This window comes from Pan paniscus, chromosome 5 (genome assembly GCF_029289425.2).
Source record: "Pan paniscus chromosome 5, NHGRI_mPanPan1-v2.0_pri, whole genome shotgun sequence".
Lineage (NCBI taxonomy): Eukaryota > Metazoa > Chordata > Mammalia > Primates > Hominidae > Pan > Pan paniscus.
Window position 1 is genome coordinate 55,608,817 of NC_073254.2, and position 19,002 is coordinate 55,627,818.

General features: G+C 40.6%; 1 protein-coding gene across 2 annotated transcripts in view; it reads left to right on the forward strand.

Annotated features, from left to right (window-relative positions):
• LOC100981424 (adenylate cyclase type 10-like) overlaps positions 1-16,772 on the forward strand; it is a 28,369-nt gene extending 11,597 nt beyond the window's left edge. For both annotated transcript variants that reach the window (XM_055113573.2, XM_055113574.2), the window contains 10 exons: positions 846-1,181; positions 3,910-3,973; positions 8,226-8,445; positions 10,492-10,664; positions 11,121-11,274; positions 13,292-13,496; positions 14,547-14,664; positions 15,078-15,276; positions 15,795-16,144; positions 16,537-16,772. In XM_055113573.2, the coding sequence (XP_054969548.2) occupies positions 846-1,181; positions 3,910-3,973; positions 8,226-8,445; positions 10,492-10,664; positions 11,121-11,274; positions 13,292-13,496; positions 14,547-14,664; positions 15,078-15,276; positions 15,795-15,986 (1,661 nt within the window). In that variant the 3' untranslated portion in view covers positions 15,987-16,144; positions 16,537-16,772. The remainder of the gene's footprint in view (positions 1-845; positions 1,182-3,909; positions 3,974-8,225; positions 8,446-10,491; positions 10,665-11,120; positions 11,275-13,291; positions 13,497-14,546; positions 14,665-15,077; positions 15,277-15,794; positions 16,145-16,536) is intronic.
• Positions 16,773-19,002: the final 2,230 nt, after the last annotated feature.

Genomic DNA, 19,002 nt, shown 5'->3' on the forward strand with positions numbered 1-19,002 from the left:
CGTTTGTTTAAAGATGGAGTTTTGTTATGTTGCCCAGGCTGTAACTCCTGGGCTCAGTGGGCGCATACCACCACACCCAGTTTGAGGGTCTCTCTCTCAAAGCCTATGGCTAAGAAACAGAGAGAAAATTATCATTTAAACCATGAAAGAGCCATGGATAGTGAAAAATATCCTGTATTTTCAGACTTGTCTTCATTTCAGGAATTCTAGCTCCTTTTTAACCCAGGTGTTAGTATTTGTGTTTTGATTTTTGGTTCTGAAAATATTGGCATAATCTTTTATTGGCTTCTAGGTGCAAAGAATGAGATAAAAGGATAAACCATCCCCAATTTTAGAAACTCACAAGGAAGACAAACACATGTGGCACTGAAACAGACATGAACAAAGCAAGATATAAATAGCTTGCAATCTCGAATTATCCACATGAAAGAATAAGATGGTAGCATGGACTACCCAAAGCACATATAATTCACAAATACTTTCCCTTTGACTTTGAAATATGTTTGGGCCCTATATTTGAACAGAGAATTTCCTATGATTTGACATTTGTAATAATTTGAAGTAAAACCTCAATTTAGGAGAAACAATTAAGAAATCAGTGGTATAGAAGTACAGGATTTTTTTGTACCACTGATCATTTCTTCTCTGTTGTACTTTATACAAGATATGGTCAATATCACTCTTAGAATGGTGCAAAATTTTTTATACAAAGGAGGCAGTAATATTAGCCTAGAGTTGTAAATAGAATTTTCTTACACACTAGCAGCCATGTGCTTGGGAGTTTGCCATATTGAAGCACAAAGGATTATAAAGGAAAATCTCACTTAGATTTTCCTAAATTTCAGATGGTGGTTCAGCCTCTCTTCTCAGGCTACAAGAAGAATTATCCCTACCACAAACTGAGGTGTTGGAATTTGGAGTGCCTCTGCTACGGGCAGCTGCTTGGGAGCTCTGGCCCAAGGAACAACAGATAGCTCTGCACCTTGAATGTGCCTGCTTTCTCCAAGTTTTGGCCTGCCGCTGTGGGAGCTGCCATGGAGGAGACTTTGTCCCCTTTCATCATTTTGCAGTTTATTCTACTAAGAATTCCAAGGGGACCTCTCGATTCTGTACTTACAGAGATACTGGCTCAGTGCTAACACAAGTGATCACAGAAAAATTGCAGCTGCCTTCTCCCCAAGGTAAACCCAGGAGGCAGAAAGAGGATATATGGGTATTTGTGTACTTGGAGTTCTTCATCAAAAAGTTGAAATCAGATTAAAGGAGAAAAGTAGGTAGAAAGAACCACTTATTTATTCCTGAAGTACTAGAGATTAAAAAAAATGTAATCTCAGAGTTAAAAACTAACTTAGAGATCATATTTGTTTTGATTGGCAATCTTGGGCAAGTTACTTAACCTCAATCAATTGGGGACATAATAATACCAACTTCATGGGCTGGGCACAGTGGCTTACACCTGTAATCCCAGCATTTTGAGAGGCTGAGGCGGGTGGATCACTTGAGGTCAGGAGATCAAGACCAGCCTGGCCAACATAGTGAAACCCCCTCTCTACTACAAATACAAAAATTAGCCGGGCATGGTGGCAGGTGCCTGTAAACCCAGATACTTGGGGGTCTGAGGCAGGAGAATCGCTTGAGCCTGGGAGCCAGAGGTTGCAGTGAGCCGAGACTGCGCCACTGCACTCCAGCCTAGGTGACAGAGTGAGACTCTGTCTCAAAATGAATAAATTAATTAATAAATAATAATAATATCAACTTTACTGGGTCATTGTGGGGATTAAATTAGTTAAAATATATAGTGTGCTCTGAACAGTGCCAGACATGTGGTGATTGCTCAATACCCTTTAGCTATTGTTTTGATTATTACTATTATTTTTCAGCTCAGTACACACACATTGAGTCCTTATGTGTATCAGATTCTATAGTAAGGAATATGGTGTGAATACGCCTTGGTCTTTGCACTCCTGAAGCTATCTGTTTTGGGGGTTACTATAGACATATAGATAGAGAATTCTAGTATGGCATGGTAAAAGCAATGAAAATGAGAAGGGGCCATTAACTCAGCCAGGGAAATATGTCAGTGAAGATTCTCCTTTGAAGTAGATCATGTCAGAATTGCATCTTGAGGGATAAGCAGGAGTTAGCTACCTGAAGAAGGTTTTATTAGTTAATAGATATTCACCATATCCTGTTAAACTGCATCCCAGATGAGTTCATTCATCTTAGTTTAACCTTTTCAGTTAGCTTACCTTACAGAACAGTTCATTGTCTCCAGCTGTCAGAAAGTTTCTTCTTTCATCAGGGTGTAAGCTGCCTCCTTGTAGTTTCCCCCATTTTTCATAGTTATATTCTCTTCCGTACTTGAAGATAGCTATCAAGACCCAACCAAGTCCTCTTTCCCTACTTTGATAAAAGAGGAGTTGGTTTGGTATTGGGGGTGGGGTGATGGTATGTGGAAAATGATAGATAGTTGTTGGCAAAAGGCTAAAATGAGGGATTTGGTGTATGATACAATTCCTCTTCTAGCTATAACATCATGACTATGAAGGTGGACCAATGACTTGGAGCAATTAGTCATTGGTTGATGAGCTCTGTGTGCATTTGCACCTGTTGTGCTTTCCAAAGTCTGGTATTGTGAAGAAATTGTGCTATTGTTCATATTTCCTGTGTGACTTTTTTGCTTTTAAGAGGTGAGTTTTGGCCAGGTACAGTGGTTCACGCCTGTAATCCCAGCACTTTGGGAGGCCAAGGCGGGCAGATAACAAGGTCAGGAAATCGAGACCATTCTGGCTAACACGGTGAAACCCCATCACTACTAAAAATACAAAAAATTAGCCGAGCGTGGTGGCAGGCACCTGTAGTCCCAGCTACTCAGGAGGCTGAGGCAGGAGAATGGTGTGAACCTGGGAGGCAGAGTTTACAGTAAGCCAAGATCGCGCCTCTGCACTCCATCCTGGGCGACAGAGCAAGACTCTGTCTCAAAAAAATTTTAAAAAAAATAAAATAAAAAGAGGTCAGTTTTGTTTATTTATTTATTTATTTATTTTGCTTTGGATTAGACAGCCTGGTCCATCTATAGTAAAAAGGCTCAAGACCTTCTCAGCCCAGCAGAACCCTAAGGAGGCTTCCCAGACCCAAGGCCTTTGTGCATTGCCATTGCAGACCAGGCACTGCCTGACTCCAGAGGGTACTATTACAGAGGCTATGATATGATGGTGCCTCTTGGAGTTATGTACTGCAGTAGAGCTGCCAATATCCTCAGTTATCTTAGCTGTGATTTAACATTATTATCATCAGCAAGCCAGTCCTTTTACTTAACCCAAATCCTCCCTAAAACAGTCCTCTTAGACTCCTTATCAATCCCACCATCCATGCTGTGAGTTCCAATGGGTAACATCTGAACATCATTCCTAATATTTGCTGTTGTGATCTATTAGAAGGCAGCTTTAGAAGAAGAGTCAAATCTTTAGGATAAAGGCTATTTAAAAGCCTGCTAGGTAAAGCTGGAAAGCTCTCTTGGTCACTGACTAGGGAACTGTGGTATCTTATACTGTCACAATTTTCTTCACTTGGTTTTAGCCTTTACACTTCACTCTGATCTGGTCACGAAATTGATCCATATGTATTCAAGGATTTCCACTATTAGTGATAGCCAGCAAACCAGGATAGACACATTCTTTATTTTTCCTTCATTTTGAAACTACTGAGCACCTCCTTCAAAATCAGAACTAGTTTAAAGGTTTGGGAAGAAAGAGAGTTATTATTTGAATCACAAGTAGTTGTAAAGGAATTTACAAACTACCATCCTAATTTTGTGTTGTAAACTGCAGAAGAAAGGTAGTCAGGAATTTAAAATGTCCTCAGTTCATCCAAACATGGAGAATTAATCATATTTTTTTCTCCCTACAGATAGTTTTCAGTTCCAGACAAAGCCATCCAGAACTCAGGAGGCCTTCTCAAGTGAATGCTGCAGGTAGACAGAGATGCTGAGGGTGAACATGGAGGGACCAAAAGTGACAGAAAGATGACCATTAAACTGAGCCACTTATGTCACTTGCAGATGAGGAGTGGTGACTCTTGTACTCAGTATTAAGGTTAACAGAAGATTTGGAAAGGCAATTTTTGATTCTCTATAGGGAAATTATTTCTTTTTTTTTTCTTTCTTTCTTTTTTTTTTTGAGATGGAGTCTCTCTCTGTTGCCCAGGCTGGAGTGCAATGGCATGATCTTGGCCCACTGCAACCTCCACCTCCCGGATTCAAGTGATTCCCCTGCCTCAGCCTCCCGAGTAGCTGGGATTACAGGCATGTGCCACCACACTTTGCTAATTTTTGTATTTTTAGTAGAGATGGGGTTTCGCCGTGTTAGCTAGGATGGTCTCGATCTCCTGACCTCATGATCGGCCCACCTCAGCCTCCCAAAGTGCTGGGATTACAGGCGTGAGCCACCACACCCGGCAGGAAATTATTTCTTTTTATTTTATTTTATTTTATTTTATTTTATTATTATTGTACTTTAAGTTTTAGGGCACACGTGCACAATGTGCAGGTTAGTTACATATGTATACATGTGCCATGCTGGTGTGCTGCACCCATTAACTCGTCATTGAGCATTAGGTATATCTCCTAAAGCTATCCCTCCCCCCTCCCCCCTCCCCCCACCCCACAACAGTCCCCAGAGTGTGATGTTCCCCTTCCTGTGTCCATGTGTTCTCATTGTTCAATTCCCACCTATAAGTGAGAATATGCGGTGTTTGGTTTTTTGTTCTTGCAATAGTCTACTGAGAATGATGATTTCCAGTTTCATTCATGTCCCTACAAAGGATTTTAACTCATCATTTTTATGGCTGCATAGTATTCCATGGTGTATATGTGCCACATTTTCTTAATCCAGTCTATCATTGTTGGACATTTGGGTTAGTTCCAAGTCTTTGCTATTGTGAATAGTGCCACAATAAACATACATGTGCATGTGTCTTTATAGCAGCATGATTTATAGTCCTTTGGGTATATACCCAGTAATGGGATGGCTGGGTCAAATGGTATTTCTAGTTCTAGATCCCTGAGGAATCGCCACACTGACTTCCACAATGGTTGAACAAGTTTACAGTCCCACCAACAGTGTAAAATGTTCCTATTTCTCCACATCCTCTCCAGCACCTGTTGTTTCCTGACTTTTTAATGATTGCCATTCTAACTGGTGTGAGATGGTATCTCATTGTGGTTTTGATTTGCATTTGTCTAATGGCCAGTGATGGTGAGCATTTTTTCATGTGTTTTTTGGCTGCATAAATGTCTTCTTTTGAGAAGCGTCTATTCATGTCCTTCGCCCACTTTTCGATGGGGTTGTTTGCTTTTTTTCTTGTAAATTTGTTTGAGTTCATTGTAGATTCTGGATATTAGCCCTTTGTCAGATAAGTAGGTTGCGAAAATTTTCTCCCATTTTGTAGGTTGCCTGTTCACTCTGATGATAGTTTCTTTTGCTGTGCAGAAGCTCTTTAGTTTAATTAGATCCCGTTTGTCAATTTTGGCTTTTGTTGCCATTGCTTTTGGTGTTTTAGATATGAAGTCCTTGCCCATGCCTATGTCCTGAATGGTAATGCCTAAGTTTCCTTCTAGGGTTTTTATGGTTTTAGGTCTAACGTTTAAGTCTTTAATCCATCTTGAATTAATTTTTGTATAAGGTATAAGGAAGGGATCCAGTTTCAGCTTTCTACATGTGGCTAGCCAGTTTTCCCAGCACCATTTATTAAATAGGGAATCCTTTCCCCATTGCTTGTTTTTCTCAGGTTTGTCAAAGATCAGATAGTTGTAGATATGCGGCGTTATTTCTGAGGGCTCTGTTCTGTTCCATTGATCTATATCTCTGTTTTGGTACCAGTACCTTGCTGTTTTGGTTACTGTAGCCTTGTAGTATAGTTTGAAGTCAGGTAGCGTGATGCCTCCAGCTTTGTTCTTTTGGCTTAGGATTGACTTGGCAATGCGGGCTCTTTTTTGGTGCCATATGAACTTTAAAGTAGTTTTTTCCAGTTCTATGAAGAAGGTCATTGGTAGCTTGATGGGGATGGCATTGAATCTATAAATTACCTTGGGCAGTATGGCCATTTTCACGACATTGATTCTTCCTACCCATGAGCATGGAATGTTCTTCCATTTGTTTGTATCCTCTTTTATTTCATTGAGCAGTGGTTTGTAGTTCTCCTTGAAGAGGTCCTTCACGTCCCTTGTAAGTTGGATTCCTAGGTATTTTATTCTCTTTGAAGCAATTGTGAATGGGAGTTCACTCATGATTTGGCTCTCTGTCTGTTATTGGTGTATAAGAATGCTTGTGATTTTTGTACATTGATTTTGTATCCTGAGACTTTGCTGAAGTTGCTTAACAGCTTAAGGAGATTTTGGGCTGAGACAATGGGGTTTTCTAGATATACAATCATGTCATCTGCAAACAGGGACAATTTGACTTCCTCTTTTCCTAATTGAATACCCTTTATTTCCTTCTCCTGCCTAATTGCCCTGGCCAGAACTTCCAACACTATGTTGAATAGGAGTGGTGAGAGAGGGCATCCTTGTCTTGTGCCAGTTTTCAAAGGGAATGCTTCCAGTTTTTGCCCATTCAGTATGATATTGGCTGTGGGTTTGTCATAGATAGCTCTTATTATTTTGAGATACGTCCCATCAATACCTAATTTACTGAGAGTTTTTAGCATGAAGCATTGTTGAATTTTGTCAAAGGCCTTTTCTGCATCTATTGAGATAATCATGTGGTTTTTGTCTTTGGTTCTGTTTATATGCTGGATTACATTTATTGATTTGTATATACTGAACCAGCCTTGCATCCCAGGGATGAAGCCCACTTGATCATGGTGGATAAGCTTTTTGATGTGCTGCTGGATTCGGTTTGCCAGTATTTTATTGAGGATTTTGGCATCAATGTTCATCAAGGATAATGGTTGAGAAAAACTTATTTTAAATACCTTTTTTTTTGAGATGGAGTCTCCCTCTGTCACCCGGGCTGGAGTAGTGTCACCATCTCGGCTCACTACAACCTCCACCTCCCAGGTTCAAGCAGTTCTCCTGCCTCAGCCTCCCAAGTAGCTAGAATTACAGGCATATGCCACCACGCCTGCCTAATTTTTGTATTTTTTGTATACATGAGGTTTCACCGTGTTGGCCAGGTTGACCTCAAACTCCTGACCTCAGGTGATCCGCCAGCTTCAGCCTCCCAAAGTGCTGGGATTATAGGCGTGAGCCATCACACCCAGTATTTTAATAGCTTTTAAGTGCATTTTATATGTAGCATATTTATTTCCAGCTATAAATTTGTCTTGTTAATTATTTTAGCCCAGGTGATATTAAAATGAGCATACATTTCCTAACCATGTACCTCCTGGGTCTCTAATGCTTATCAGTGTTCAATGTCCCTACCTGGAGTTCACCAGCCACTGTATATACAGTTTTCCCTCCCACTTATCTAACTTGATTTCTTACTGTTTTCAAACAAAAATCTATTCCACATGAACCACTCCCACACTAACCTGTGTGTCTTTGCTCACACAATTCTCCCTTGTTAAATGCTGAGTGACCTCCACATCTCTCTACCTATTAATATGTTGACCATCCTTCAAGGCCCTCCTCAGTCTCCACTTTTTTAGATCATTATAACTCAGAGAGATCTGACTTTTGAGCTCAGCGTGCCTGTGAAAAGTACACTAGATCAGTAGTCAGAGTGGTAAGCTCTAGTTTTGGTTTGGCTTCTCAGTAGCTACGAAGCTATATGTAATCTCTCTGAGCCTCAATGACCTAAAAGAGGTAATTTTTGCCTGCCTGAATGACAGGGTTGTTGTAGGATTAGATGATGATATATAAAATAATATTAAAATGTGGTATTAGAAAATTCAAAAATGCTAACAGAAAAAATGTATTATTGCTTTGTATCATTTTTATGTTTTATTTAATATTTAGTTGTTATTTAACTATTCAAGTGTGGTATTTCCCCATTTAGATTGAGGTATTTAGATTGGCTTTCGGCTTTTAAAAATTCCTAATAGAGCTTTGCAGTTACAGCTGTAGTCCCTGACTTTTAAAATTTTATGGAGTAATGGAGGAGAAGGATAGGCAAATAATTAATGAATGATACAGGAAGGCTTCCTGGAAAAAGTGACTTTGAGACCCGGTAATGCCCCAATAAAGGTGGCCACTCTCAGTTTTTCATTTTCTTTCCACAAAGAACAGAGGAAGAGTTCCTAGATCAAGTGAAGAGGAAGCTGGCTCAGACCAGCCCTGAGAAAGACCTGTTGACCACAAAGCCTTGTCACTGTAAGGATATCCTGAAGTTAGTGCTCTTACCCCTCACCCAGCATTGCTTGGTCGTTGAAGAAACCACCTGTGCATTTTATTACCTGCTGGAGGCTGCGGCTGCCTGCTTGGACCTGTCAGATAATTATATGGTGAGCAGGCTCTGTAATCTGCCCTTCAGCTGAGCCTTTTACTTTGAGAATGTGATTGAGATCTCTTACAATCATAACCATGAGTGAAAAGTGGAAGAAAGTAGGAGAGAGAGAAGAGCTAGAAAGGATTTAGGAAAAAACATGCAGTGGGAATGTGGTAATGGAATAGCACCAACCTGTGCCAGCACTGCCCCTGACTCTTGCACAAGCAGTCCAGCTCCCGTTTCTAGCTTGAAATCCAAATCTGTTTCAAATTCTGATCTTGACCCTCATCATAACCTTACTCCAGCCTTTGCCCTAATCTCACCCCAGCATCATCCTAATCCTAATCTGGTTTCTTTATCCCTTGCCCTGTTTGGAGGCCTTCTTTTATTTGAGGAAGGCAAGCAGTCTTCTGGGCCAACCCTCAGCATTTTCATTTTTGAAAAAACAGAAGGTGAAGATCTGTCAGTTTGAGGAGGCCACTTTCTGCCGTCTTCTGTCAGAGGTGAGGGCAGGGAGTGACCTTGAAATAGTGCCGGCTATTTCTCCTTGAGGGTTACCCTATTATTTCTTTTAAAATCTTTTCATTGTTTTTTGTGTATGATTATAAATGTGATAATGTGATAAAAGGTTTATATACATTTAAAATATAGAAATATGTAATAGGTAGAAAGTGAAAGAGCTCCCACTAATCCTACACCCACCACCATAATTAGTAATTGTATGCATGTTCCACCAACTGTATACAAACAGCCATATCATTGTTTTCCATTTTTTTATAGGCTCATATTCTACATTTCCTTGCTCCTGCAGCTTGCTTTTATTCTTAATAGTACAGACGGAACATATTTACATTTTGGTGTGCATACCGATCCACCACATAATTACAACTGCCAAGTACTCCATTGGCTAGATCATAGCTTAGCTCTTCCCTTCTTCAGGTGCATTTAGGTTATCTCTAATTTGGGGATTATTATAAACACTGCTACAGTGAATATTCTTCTTAAGTATCTCTTTCTCCCCTTGTGAGAGTGTTTCTGTAAGAGAAATTTCCAAAGGTGGCAATGCTAAGACACAATTTTAAAATTCACAAATACACTACCAAATTGCCAGCCAAAAATATTATATCAATTCGAGTTTTTTCCATTTCATCATATCCTTACTAAGATCAGATACTTCCAGTCTTTTCTAACCTTGCTAATTCCTAGACAAAGTTATATTGTTTTAATGTGTTTCTCTTAATTAATAACATACATCATTCTTCTAAGTTTATTGGTCATTTGTATTTTTTGTAAATTATCCATTCTTATTCATTGAAGTAGATATAAACTAATTTGCTCATTGGAGTATATGTAAACTAATTTTAATGTAAACCTTAAGATAATTGGGTTAGGAGAGTAAACTTAATGTACATAATGTCTTGAAGGCCAAAGGGAATATTAGAGTTGTCACATTGTTACATTATTTATGCTTCAACCAAGAGGTCTTCAGAGCAAAGTTAAATAATTATTCTTTCCCTTTATAAGATAAAGTTATTGTACAGTCCTCCCAAGATTGTTCTTTGTTCTAGAATCACGTAGACTTTATCACTTTCTTGAGGGATTCAGCCTTAGAATGTGAAGATACAGGATAACTTCAAGGTAGTTCCCCAGCTCCCACCCCACATCTACTATGATTCAACCTGTTTAGGAAGAGAGATAAAGGATTTGGTGATATTATAGATGCTTTCTATGTCATGTGAGAGCATCTGAGTCTCCACTCAAATGACGATCCCTTCTCAGTCTAGCAGCATCACATTTTAAATCACAGCCTTCCTCTACTGCCCACTGACAAATGTGTGGGAGATGAGAAAGGAGGATACTTTCTCCATAATCCTATTTTCTAAACCCTTTACTCACTTATGGCCATACTGGTGCTTGTTAGGGTGACTGCTAACCAGGCTATGCTCTAGCACAGCTCACTCTAGCACCTCAGTAACCCCAACTACACATCTCAAAATGAAAGAGCCAGTGTGTTATATCCAAAACCTTATATTTACATTAATTCTTCTTTTCCCATCTCCAGGTCTGTTTCAACATGGGACGTATCACTTTAGCCAAAAAATTGGCTAGGAAAGCCCTTCGACTGCTGAAAAGGAATTTCCCTTGGACCTGGTTTGGTGTCCTTTTCCAGACATTCCTGGAAAAGTATTGGCATTCCTGTACCCTGAGCCAACCTCCAAACGACCCTAGTGAGAAGTGAGAAGGCTTCCTGAAACTGTAGTTAACTAGCCTGAGCTTTGCCTTTTTGACCTAAAACTACTCTTTTTCTATCAAGTAATCTTCAAGCATCTAACAGACAAGCAGATAACAAGACATGTAACAGTCAGCATACATATATATATGCATGTAACAGATAAGTGTATAGCATACAGTTCTAACTCTTCCACCTTACTCCCCCAGCCAATTACATGTAGCAAATAGGGATTCAAAGAATGAATCTTTTTTTGAAACCTCTCTCTGAACTTTTCCCGATCAAGTGGGATTAATCAAAATGGCATATGAGGTTAGGAATAGTGGGATCCAAGGACTATTTCTGAATTTGAACATCTGTAGATGGCCTCATGATGAGTAGACTTGGAGCTCTTATAGGGAGGGAACGTTGGGCATTAGTAAAGAATAAGCGTGTGCTAACCACCCTGCGCCTCACAACAGTAAGAATTTGGCAGTCCTGCAGCAGCAGGTGCATTGCCTCTCCCTACTCTGGCAGCTCTATAACCAGGAGGCCACAGCCAGTAGCTACAGGTTTGCCTGCCTGGCTACTCTTATGCAGAAGAATTCAGCTGATGAGTTTGCAAATGAAGCCCAGGTAAGCAAGTCCTTGCTTTACCTTTGGACCTCACTCAGAAACCAAGTTCCTGGTTTTAGCATGATTCTCCAATAACCCAGACAACACTGTTCAAGCGAGGTTTCTCAATTTGCAGTTTATAGATGGGTTTCCAGGTATGAGATTATCTGTGAACTCCCTGAACTGAATGCAGAATTTTATGTGTATATTCAAAAGAACCTTTGGGGGTTGGCAGGAGGAAGAAAAGGGGTCATAGCTTTCATCAGATTCTCAAAGAAGCCTGTTATCTAAAAAAGATTTAAAACTGCTGACCTAGGAAAAAACAAAAGGAAATGTGTCTTCCTCATTTTAGTGTCTTATCTTTCTCTCTGTCTTATCCACATATTCAACAATGAACTATTTGGTGAACACTTATTATATGCCAGGCACTGATCTTGACTCCAGGGAAATATAATAAGTAAAATATACAGTATGTTAGGTGATAATCCATGCAGTGGAGAAAAATAAAGTGGAGGCAAGGGGATATGGGGTTCTGTGAGGTGAGGGGTGGGGTATAGTTTTGAACAAGGTGTGGTCAGAGAAAGCTTTGCTGAGCAGGTGACATTGGAGTAAATATCTGAAAGAGGCGAGAAAGCCAGGCTGTCTGGGAGTAGAGTATCCAGGCAGAGGGCACAGTGAATGCCCAAGGCATACACTCTGTATTTGAAGGACAGTGTGACTGGAGGGGAGGAAGAGGAGGAGGGTGAACCAAGAGATGAGGTCAGAAGGACCAGGAAGGGGTAGGATGGCAAACGGTGCAGACCTTAGGCCACTGTAGGAGTTTTGGCTTTTACTCTGAAAGAGATGGGAAGCCATTAATGGGTTCTGAGAAGAGGGGTGACAGTATCTACTTATATTTTAATAAGATCATTCTGTCTACTGTGTTGAAAGTAACCTGAAGGGGACAAGGGAGGAAGCAGGGAGACCAGTTAGGAGGCTAATGCAGTAATCTAAGCAAGAGATGGTGATGGCTTGGATTATTGTGGTAGGGAAAAAAAAGTTGGGGGTGGTCTTTTGTCAAAATAGAGCCAACAGGATTCACTTATGGATCAGTTCTGGGATGTGAGGGAAAGAAAAGAGTCAAGGATAATCTGAAAAGTTGTGACCCGAACTTCTAGAGGGACAGAGATGCTCTTAATTGGGATAGGGAAGTCTGCAGGAGGAACAGATTTGGGGGAAGATTTGGGAGCTAGGCTTTAGACATGTTTTATTTGAGATGCCCATTAGACATCAAGGTGGAGACAAGTCTGGGGAATATGAGTCCAGGTGAATACTCAAGTCTGGGGTTCATGGGAGAGGTCTGAGCTGGAAATAGACATATGGGAACCATCAGTGTACAAATACTGTTTAAAGCCACAGGACTGGGTGAGAACACCAAGGGAATGAGTATAGAAAGGAGAAAAAGTCCAGGGACTTTGTTAACAGCTCCAGTGTTAAAAGGTCAGAGTGGTAAGGAGAAACCAGCAAAAGAAACAGAATAAGTTGCCAGGGAGATAGGAGGAAAACCAAGAGAGCGTGGCATCCTGGAAAGCTAGGGAAGACAGTGTTCCAAGAAGAGAGCACTATTTCAAGTGTGCACATAGTTATATAGAGCACTAACTCTTTCAAATGTGCACATAGTTATATAGAGAGATCTAGGCAGCAGCCCTGAAGAGCTCTATGGAGCAAATATCAGAGGTCTTAAATTAGAAAACAAAGAAGAGGGAGTTTAATCAGTGTTTTGAAAGGGAAAGTCATGGATTGGAGAGGAAAAGCAGGAGCATGTAGAGAAAGTGGTTTGTTTAAAGAACAGGCAGTGAGAATGATCCAATTAGAAGTGTAGGGGTGAGAAGGAGCATGTTTTTCTAGCTGGGTTGGAGGCAAGTGGTGGGATACCAGGAGTTTAGACTGGGTGAGCAGCAGGGCACCATAATAGGCTCTTACATAGGAAAGGAACAAAATGGAAATGTCACATGAATATACAATGGGAATCTTTTGCCCTGTGTTTGTTTCCCTGCAGGTTGTCTCTACCTATGTGGAGCTCTCTCAGTTCTCCCAGAGCGTGGGCATCAAGGACAAGTGGCTGCACTGTGAGCAGATGGCCATTCAGAAAAGCAGTTTATGTTGGTTCTCCAGGGAGGGGTTGTTGGCCACAGCTCAGCTCATGCAGGCCCTGGCCTACACCAAGCTCTGCCTTGGTCATCTTGACTTCTCCATCAAGCTGGGTAATGGGACTTAGGGATGGTGGGTCTAGGGCTTTTAGAGAGTACATGTTCACAGCTAGACCTCACATGGTGCTCTTAAACCTCCTCAGGTTTTCAAGCTCATGAGATATGCAGACACCTCCAGAAACCAGCTCTGGAGAATCTGATTCTCTCAGTTCTCTTCAGATCTGCATTTCTGAAGAAGAAGTATTAAGATCATTTTCTGTCATTTGTATTTGTTTCCTAAGAGGGGTGTGTATATTTTCCCAGAGAAGTTTGGAGTGGAGAGGGAGATGCTGTTCCATTTCCACACCCTGGGATATCCTTCCCTTGGCCACTCCAGACACATTATCTTAAGTGTGGAAGAGTCAGGAGTGGAAATGCAGAGTCAGAGCTACTATGTATTCCTCAGTACTTGGGTCTCATGGACAAAGTTTCTTCAAAAAAAAATCTGCAGGGAGATAGAGAATTGCAGCAGCTGAAGACTCTGGAAACTGCCTCAGAGGCAATCTCCCACCTCCTTTGCCTAGAGATGGGTCTGATCCCAGGCTTAGATATTCTCTTTATAAATAGAGCTATGAAGAGATTTAAAGGATGTTAGGCTGCTTTGAAGGTGTAAGATCCCTTCCTTTCCTACCCATCCTCCTCACTCCCTAGCTGGTCCCAGTGGCTCTCTCTCTCGGCAGATTTGGTCTGTGTGTCCATGTACTGGAGAGTCAGTGGGTGCTCATTTCTCAGAGTTATGATGTCCTTGGCCTGGCCTGCTTTTACTCTGCTTGCTTAGATCTGCTGCTCTATGGAAAAGGTAAATCTTGCACAGGTCTCTGCTGTACTCCTGAGGGATTCAGACCTCAGATGGGGCTCTAGGTTTGGAATACAGGCAGTCATGAACCTGTCCCTCAGGCATGGCCTCTGCCCCTGACCTCTGGCTCCTTAAAGTCTGGGAACCATGTTGTGATTCAGGGGTGTCTGCCTTTGGGGTCTTTTTTCCTTCCCTGTATCACATACCTTCTATACCCTGGTTCCTACACTGATATTATATACTAGCGTGGTTACCTTCTCTGTCCACAGGATTGCTGTGTCGGCCCTTTAGTAAGTGTCTGCGTTTCGTTCAAGTCTACGAGCACAGCCGTGTTCTAACCTCTCAGAGCAATGTCATGCTGGGGGTCCACTCCTCCCTGGCCATGTGGTAATGTCTTACTCAAGGGCTGTGGAAAAGGATAGACATTTAAGTCATTTAAGCTGTCTCTCCCCACCAGACAGGACTGTTGAACCTCTCTAACCAACTTTTAAAGACCATTCACCTCCCATACCCTCCCATCTTATTAGAAGGGCTCTTGTCCTTTAACAGGTTTTGGCCTATAGGTCAAGGGTTACGTTTAGGGTTACATTTAACTGCTAGAGTAACCCATAGCAAGGCTGAATATAATTGGTCTCCTTTTAAGTTTCCTTGTATGTGAGTTAGTAGCCTTGGTCACTTTCTAGCATCACAATTCTGATTGTCCATGAGGTCTTAGAGCCTTAAAGAAGTGATGATTTTAAGCAAAAGTCATGGTGGATAAGCAGCGGATATTGCTGAGAGCTGTTACTCTTTTCCTCCAGGTTTGCCCAGGAATCACAGTGGGACCTGTTTGAGCACTATTTCTCCAAGGCTTGCCAGTTGGTGAAAAGAACCAATGCCTCGCTATTTGGTGCACATGGCTTTGTCCGATTCCTAGAATGCCATGTGTTAATGTTACAGAAAATGCCAGAGGGTATCTTCATGCATATTCCTCTAGAGCTTCGCAGCCAAACCCTTGAGGTACCTGTTTCTCAGCTGTCCTTCGACTAATACCTGATTCACTTAGTTCTACCCTATGGTGCTCTTTCTACCACCTGCATCTCTTCCTTTTTTCCCTTTTACTGGCTCTGTTTCCCTTTACTCTTTGAATCCTTTGTTTCTCCACCTAGAAAGTTTCTACCTACCTTATGTATCCTTCCCGATATTATTGCATCTAGTTCTGGACTGGGTTTCTTAACTTTCCACCTTTGCCAGCTGCTACCCAGTATCATTAAAATATTAACATTTAGCCTTGCTCAGTGGACCTGTACTCTGTGGTTCAGTCTATAATTTGACACAGCTCCCTACAGCCCTTCTGAGTCTAAAACACATTCCAATTCCCCTGTTTTCCAGGCTTATTTTGCCATCAGTAACTCCTTCCTGTTCCCCCAGCCATGAGTGAATATGCTGAATGAGGACCTTTGTAAGTTCTGATGAAGTGGCATGTTAGGAGAATGAAGCACTAATCCCAGAGCTAATGGACCTTCCTTTCCTTTCAGTACTTTAAGGAGTTCTTCTCTCAATGTGTGACCTGCCCTGTCTATCACCAGCGGGTATCTGAGCTTAAGGCCTCTGTAATGAGATGTGAAAAGAGAGAATTAATGTCCCTGACTAACAGCATCAGACCTTTTGACACCTGCTTGACCAGGATTTGGATAAAAGGAGAATTTCTGCAGGAAAATAACTCTTAGAAAAGAAACTTAGGAATACAGAGTAAGCATTTCTTCCTGGAACCCTTGTGTGAGAGACATAAAGACAGTCTCAGATTCTTACTCACAAGCAGTCAAAGGCTGCACCTCTGAAATAAAAAGGGACACACAGATGTAAGGAGTTAGTCCTTGCTCCAGAGGTAAGTATAATCCTCTTCCTAGTGCTAGGCCCTGCCTGGACAGATAGGAATCCCTTCTATTGTTAAACAGCAATTTCTTCAGCTTCTCTCAGCTCTTTGTTTCAGTATTGGTAACCCTTTGGCATAGAAAGTTCTTCCTTGCTTTTAGCCAAAGCAGTTGGGTTGTTTCCTTGGAGTAACTGGATGGTCACTAAGGAGAGAAAAAGGTCTTAGAAGTCACAATGTAATGTCTATGAAGGTGAATGATAAGATTAGGCAAGAAAAGGAGAGGAAAGAATATAGTTCCTTTCCTCAAAGGCCTGCAAATCTTCTTTCCCATGGCTGCTATTTAACTTTGTAATTGCTGAGGACATTCTTTGTATTTGTGACATTCTTTGTGTTCCTTCTTTCAGGATTTGACAGAGTGGCTGATGTCAAGGAGAACAAGGATGCAGAAGAAACTCAAGATGTATGTATTAAAACAAAAGAACAATAACCTGAAGGGACCATGATTCTGTTATTGTATATAACACAAGGAAATGCCCCAGATTCTCCTTTTAAAGATATAATGTACATATTAAGTATACTAGCCTTTATAGTTACTGCTATCTACATGTTTATCAAAATAAAAGACTATTTTTTTCTAAAACATGCCACTTAGATTTTTTTTAACTCTTAAAAGTCATTAGCACAACTTTACCAGAAGTTACAACCAGGAGTAGACGGGAGGCCTGGAAGGCTTTAAGATGAACTGATTCCATCTTCTATAAGGTGAGATCCATTAGCAGATGAAAAACTATGACCCTAATAAAGAAATTGCCATTACTTAAGGAAGGCTGGTAGTGCGAGTGCCTTGGTGTTGCCCTCTTTTGGCACAGATATGGTAATGGGCTCCTAAGAAGTCAAGGAGTCTTTTGAGAGGTACAAAGGGCTGTGGGAATCCATTTCTCCTTTGTGCTATGTGATTTGGGCATTCCCAGGTAAAATTGTGAAGTTGCCAGAGTATGTATTAACTTTAGCTTTCTTCCTTTTTCTTCTCTTTGGAGTTGCCATCTTTGGCCTTTATCTGTTTAATGGTGTTTCTTCTGCTGAGTATGATCTTCCCATTGATTTCTTACACTTTATAACTCAATCATCTAGTGTCCATAGAGTGAATTTGCTTATGTTATGATAGCTGCAATTTGTTATTTACTTACTTGTGCTTGAAATACATTGTTTAAATCCTTTATCAACTCTGTGAGGTAAGTACTATTATCCCATATTACAGATGAAGAAATGGAAGGCTAGAAAGAGTTTACCCCAACAAACACAGCCACAAAATGGTAGATCTGAGCTTCTAAGTCAGATTTGATTCCAGAGATTATGTTAGGCTATGCAGGCTTTCATGGGAACTAGGCTTTCCTGTACCCAGTCTTCACTATTCTCTTCAAATGGCCAAGATCAGAACTTTAAGGACAGGAAGGGAGAAGTTTATGAAAGGGAGGCCTGTACTTACCCTTTAAATCATGCAATCTAATCTATACATTTCCTCCTTCCACTTTTCTCCCTCTTGCTACCTTTCTTTTTCCTGTCCCTCTATTCCCTTCATCTTCCCCCTTGCATTCCTCCCATCTTACCCCTTCCTTCCTTTCTTTCTTCTTCTCACCCACTTTCTGTCCTCCTTCCTCATTCCTTTAAATTTCTGGGAGGTAATATAGAGTAGCAGTCCAGACAAGGACTCTGGAACCAGATAGACTGGGTTGAAATTCTAACTCTGCTGCTTATTAGCTGCATTCATTTGGGCATATAATTTATCTTCTATATGCCTCAGTTTCCTTTTCTGAAAGGAAGTTTTCCTTTTCCTTTCTAGAAAGTTTCCTTTTCCTTTCTAGATGGAGTTAAAATATCCTCTTGTCCTAAAAATAGGACAAAAGACTGTCAATGTGAAGATTAAATGACTATAAAGCACCTGGCATATAGTAAGCACTCAGTGACTAGTAGCTATTATTATTGGTTCAGCTTTTATATTTAAAAGTAGATGTTACATTTATGTGGTACAAAATTCAAGAGAAACAAGTGTGTAACAGTGAAAAACTCTTTCCCATCTCTGTCTTCCAGACACCAGTTGCCCTCCCCAGAGATAATCAGTGTTACCACTTCCTTGTGTACCCTAGCAAAATTATACTATGCACATGTAAGCAATAGTATATAGTTACTGCATCCTTCTTTCCCACAAATGGTGGTGATAGGTAATAACACCCTGCACTACTTCATCCTTTTTTTTTTTTTTTTTTTTTGGCATTCCCTTTTGGCACTTTTTTAATTAAGATAAAATTCACCCTTTTAAGGTATACAATTCGGTGCTTTATAGTATATTTGTAAGATTGTACAATCATCACCATTATCTAATTCCAGAACATTTTTATCACCCCAAAAAGGAACTCTGGTCCCATTAGCAGTCACTCCCCATTTCCCCTTCCCCTAACCTTTGTTAACCACTAATATATTTTCTGTCTTTAAAGATTGGCCTATTCTGGACATTTCATATAAATGGAATTATTATACATGGCCTTTTCTTTCAGTTAGCGTTATATTTTCAAGGTTCATTTATGGTGTAGGGTTACTTTTTATGGCCAGGTAACATTCCATTGTACCACATTGTGGCACATGATGCCACATTTTGTTTATCTGTTCATCAGTTGGTGGACATTTAGGTTGTTTCCAGTTTTTAACTATTGTTATAAATAATGCTATGGTAAACATTCATGTACAAGTTTTCGTGTGAACATAGGCTTTCAATTCTCTTGCATATATACCTATCTTGGCGTTTCCAGGAATTGTCAGGTCATACAGAAAGTCCGTGTTTAACTTTTTAAGGAACTGTCAAACTGTTCTCCAAA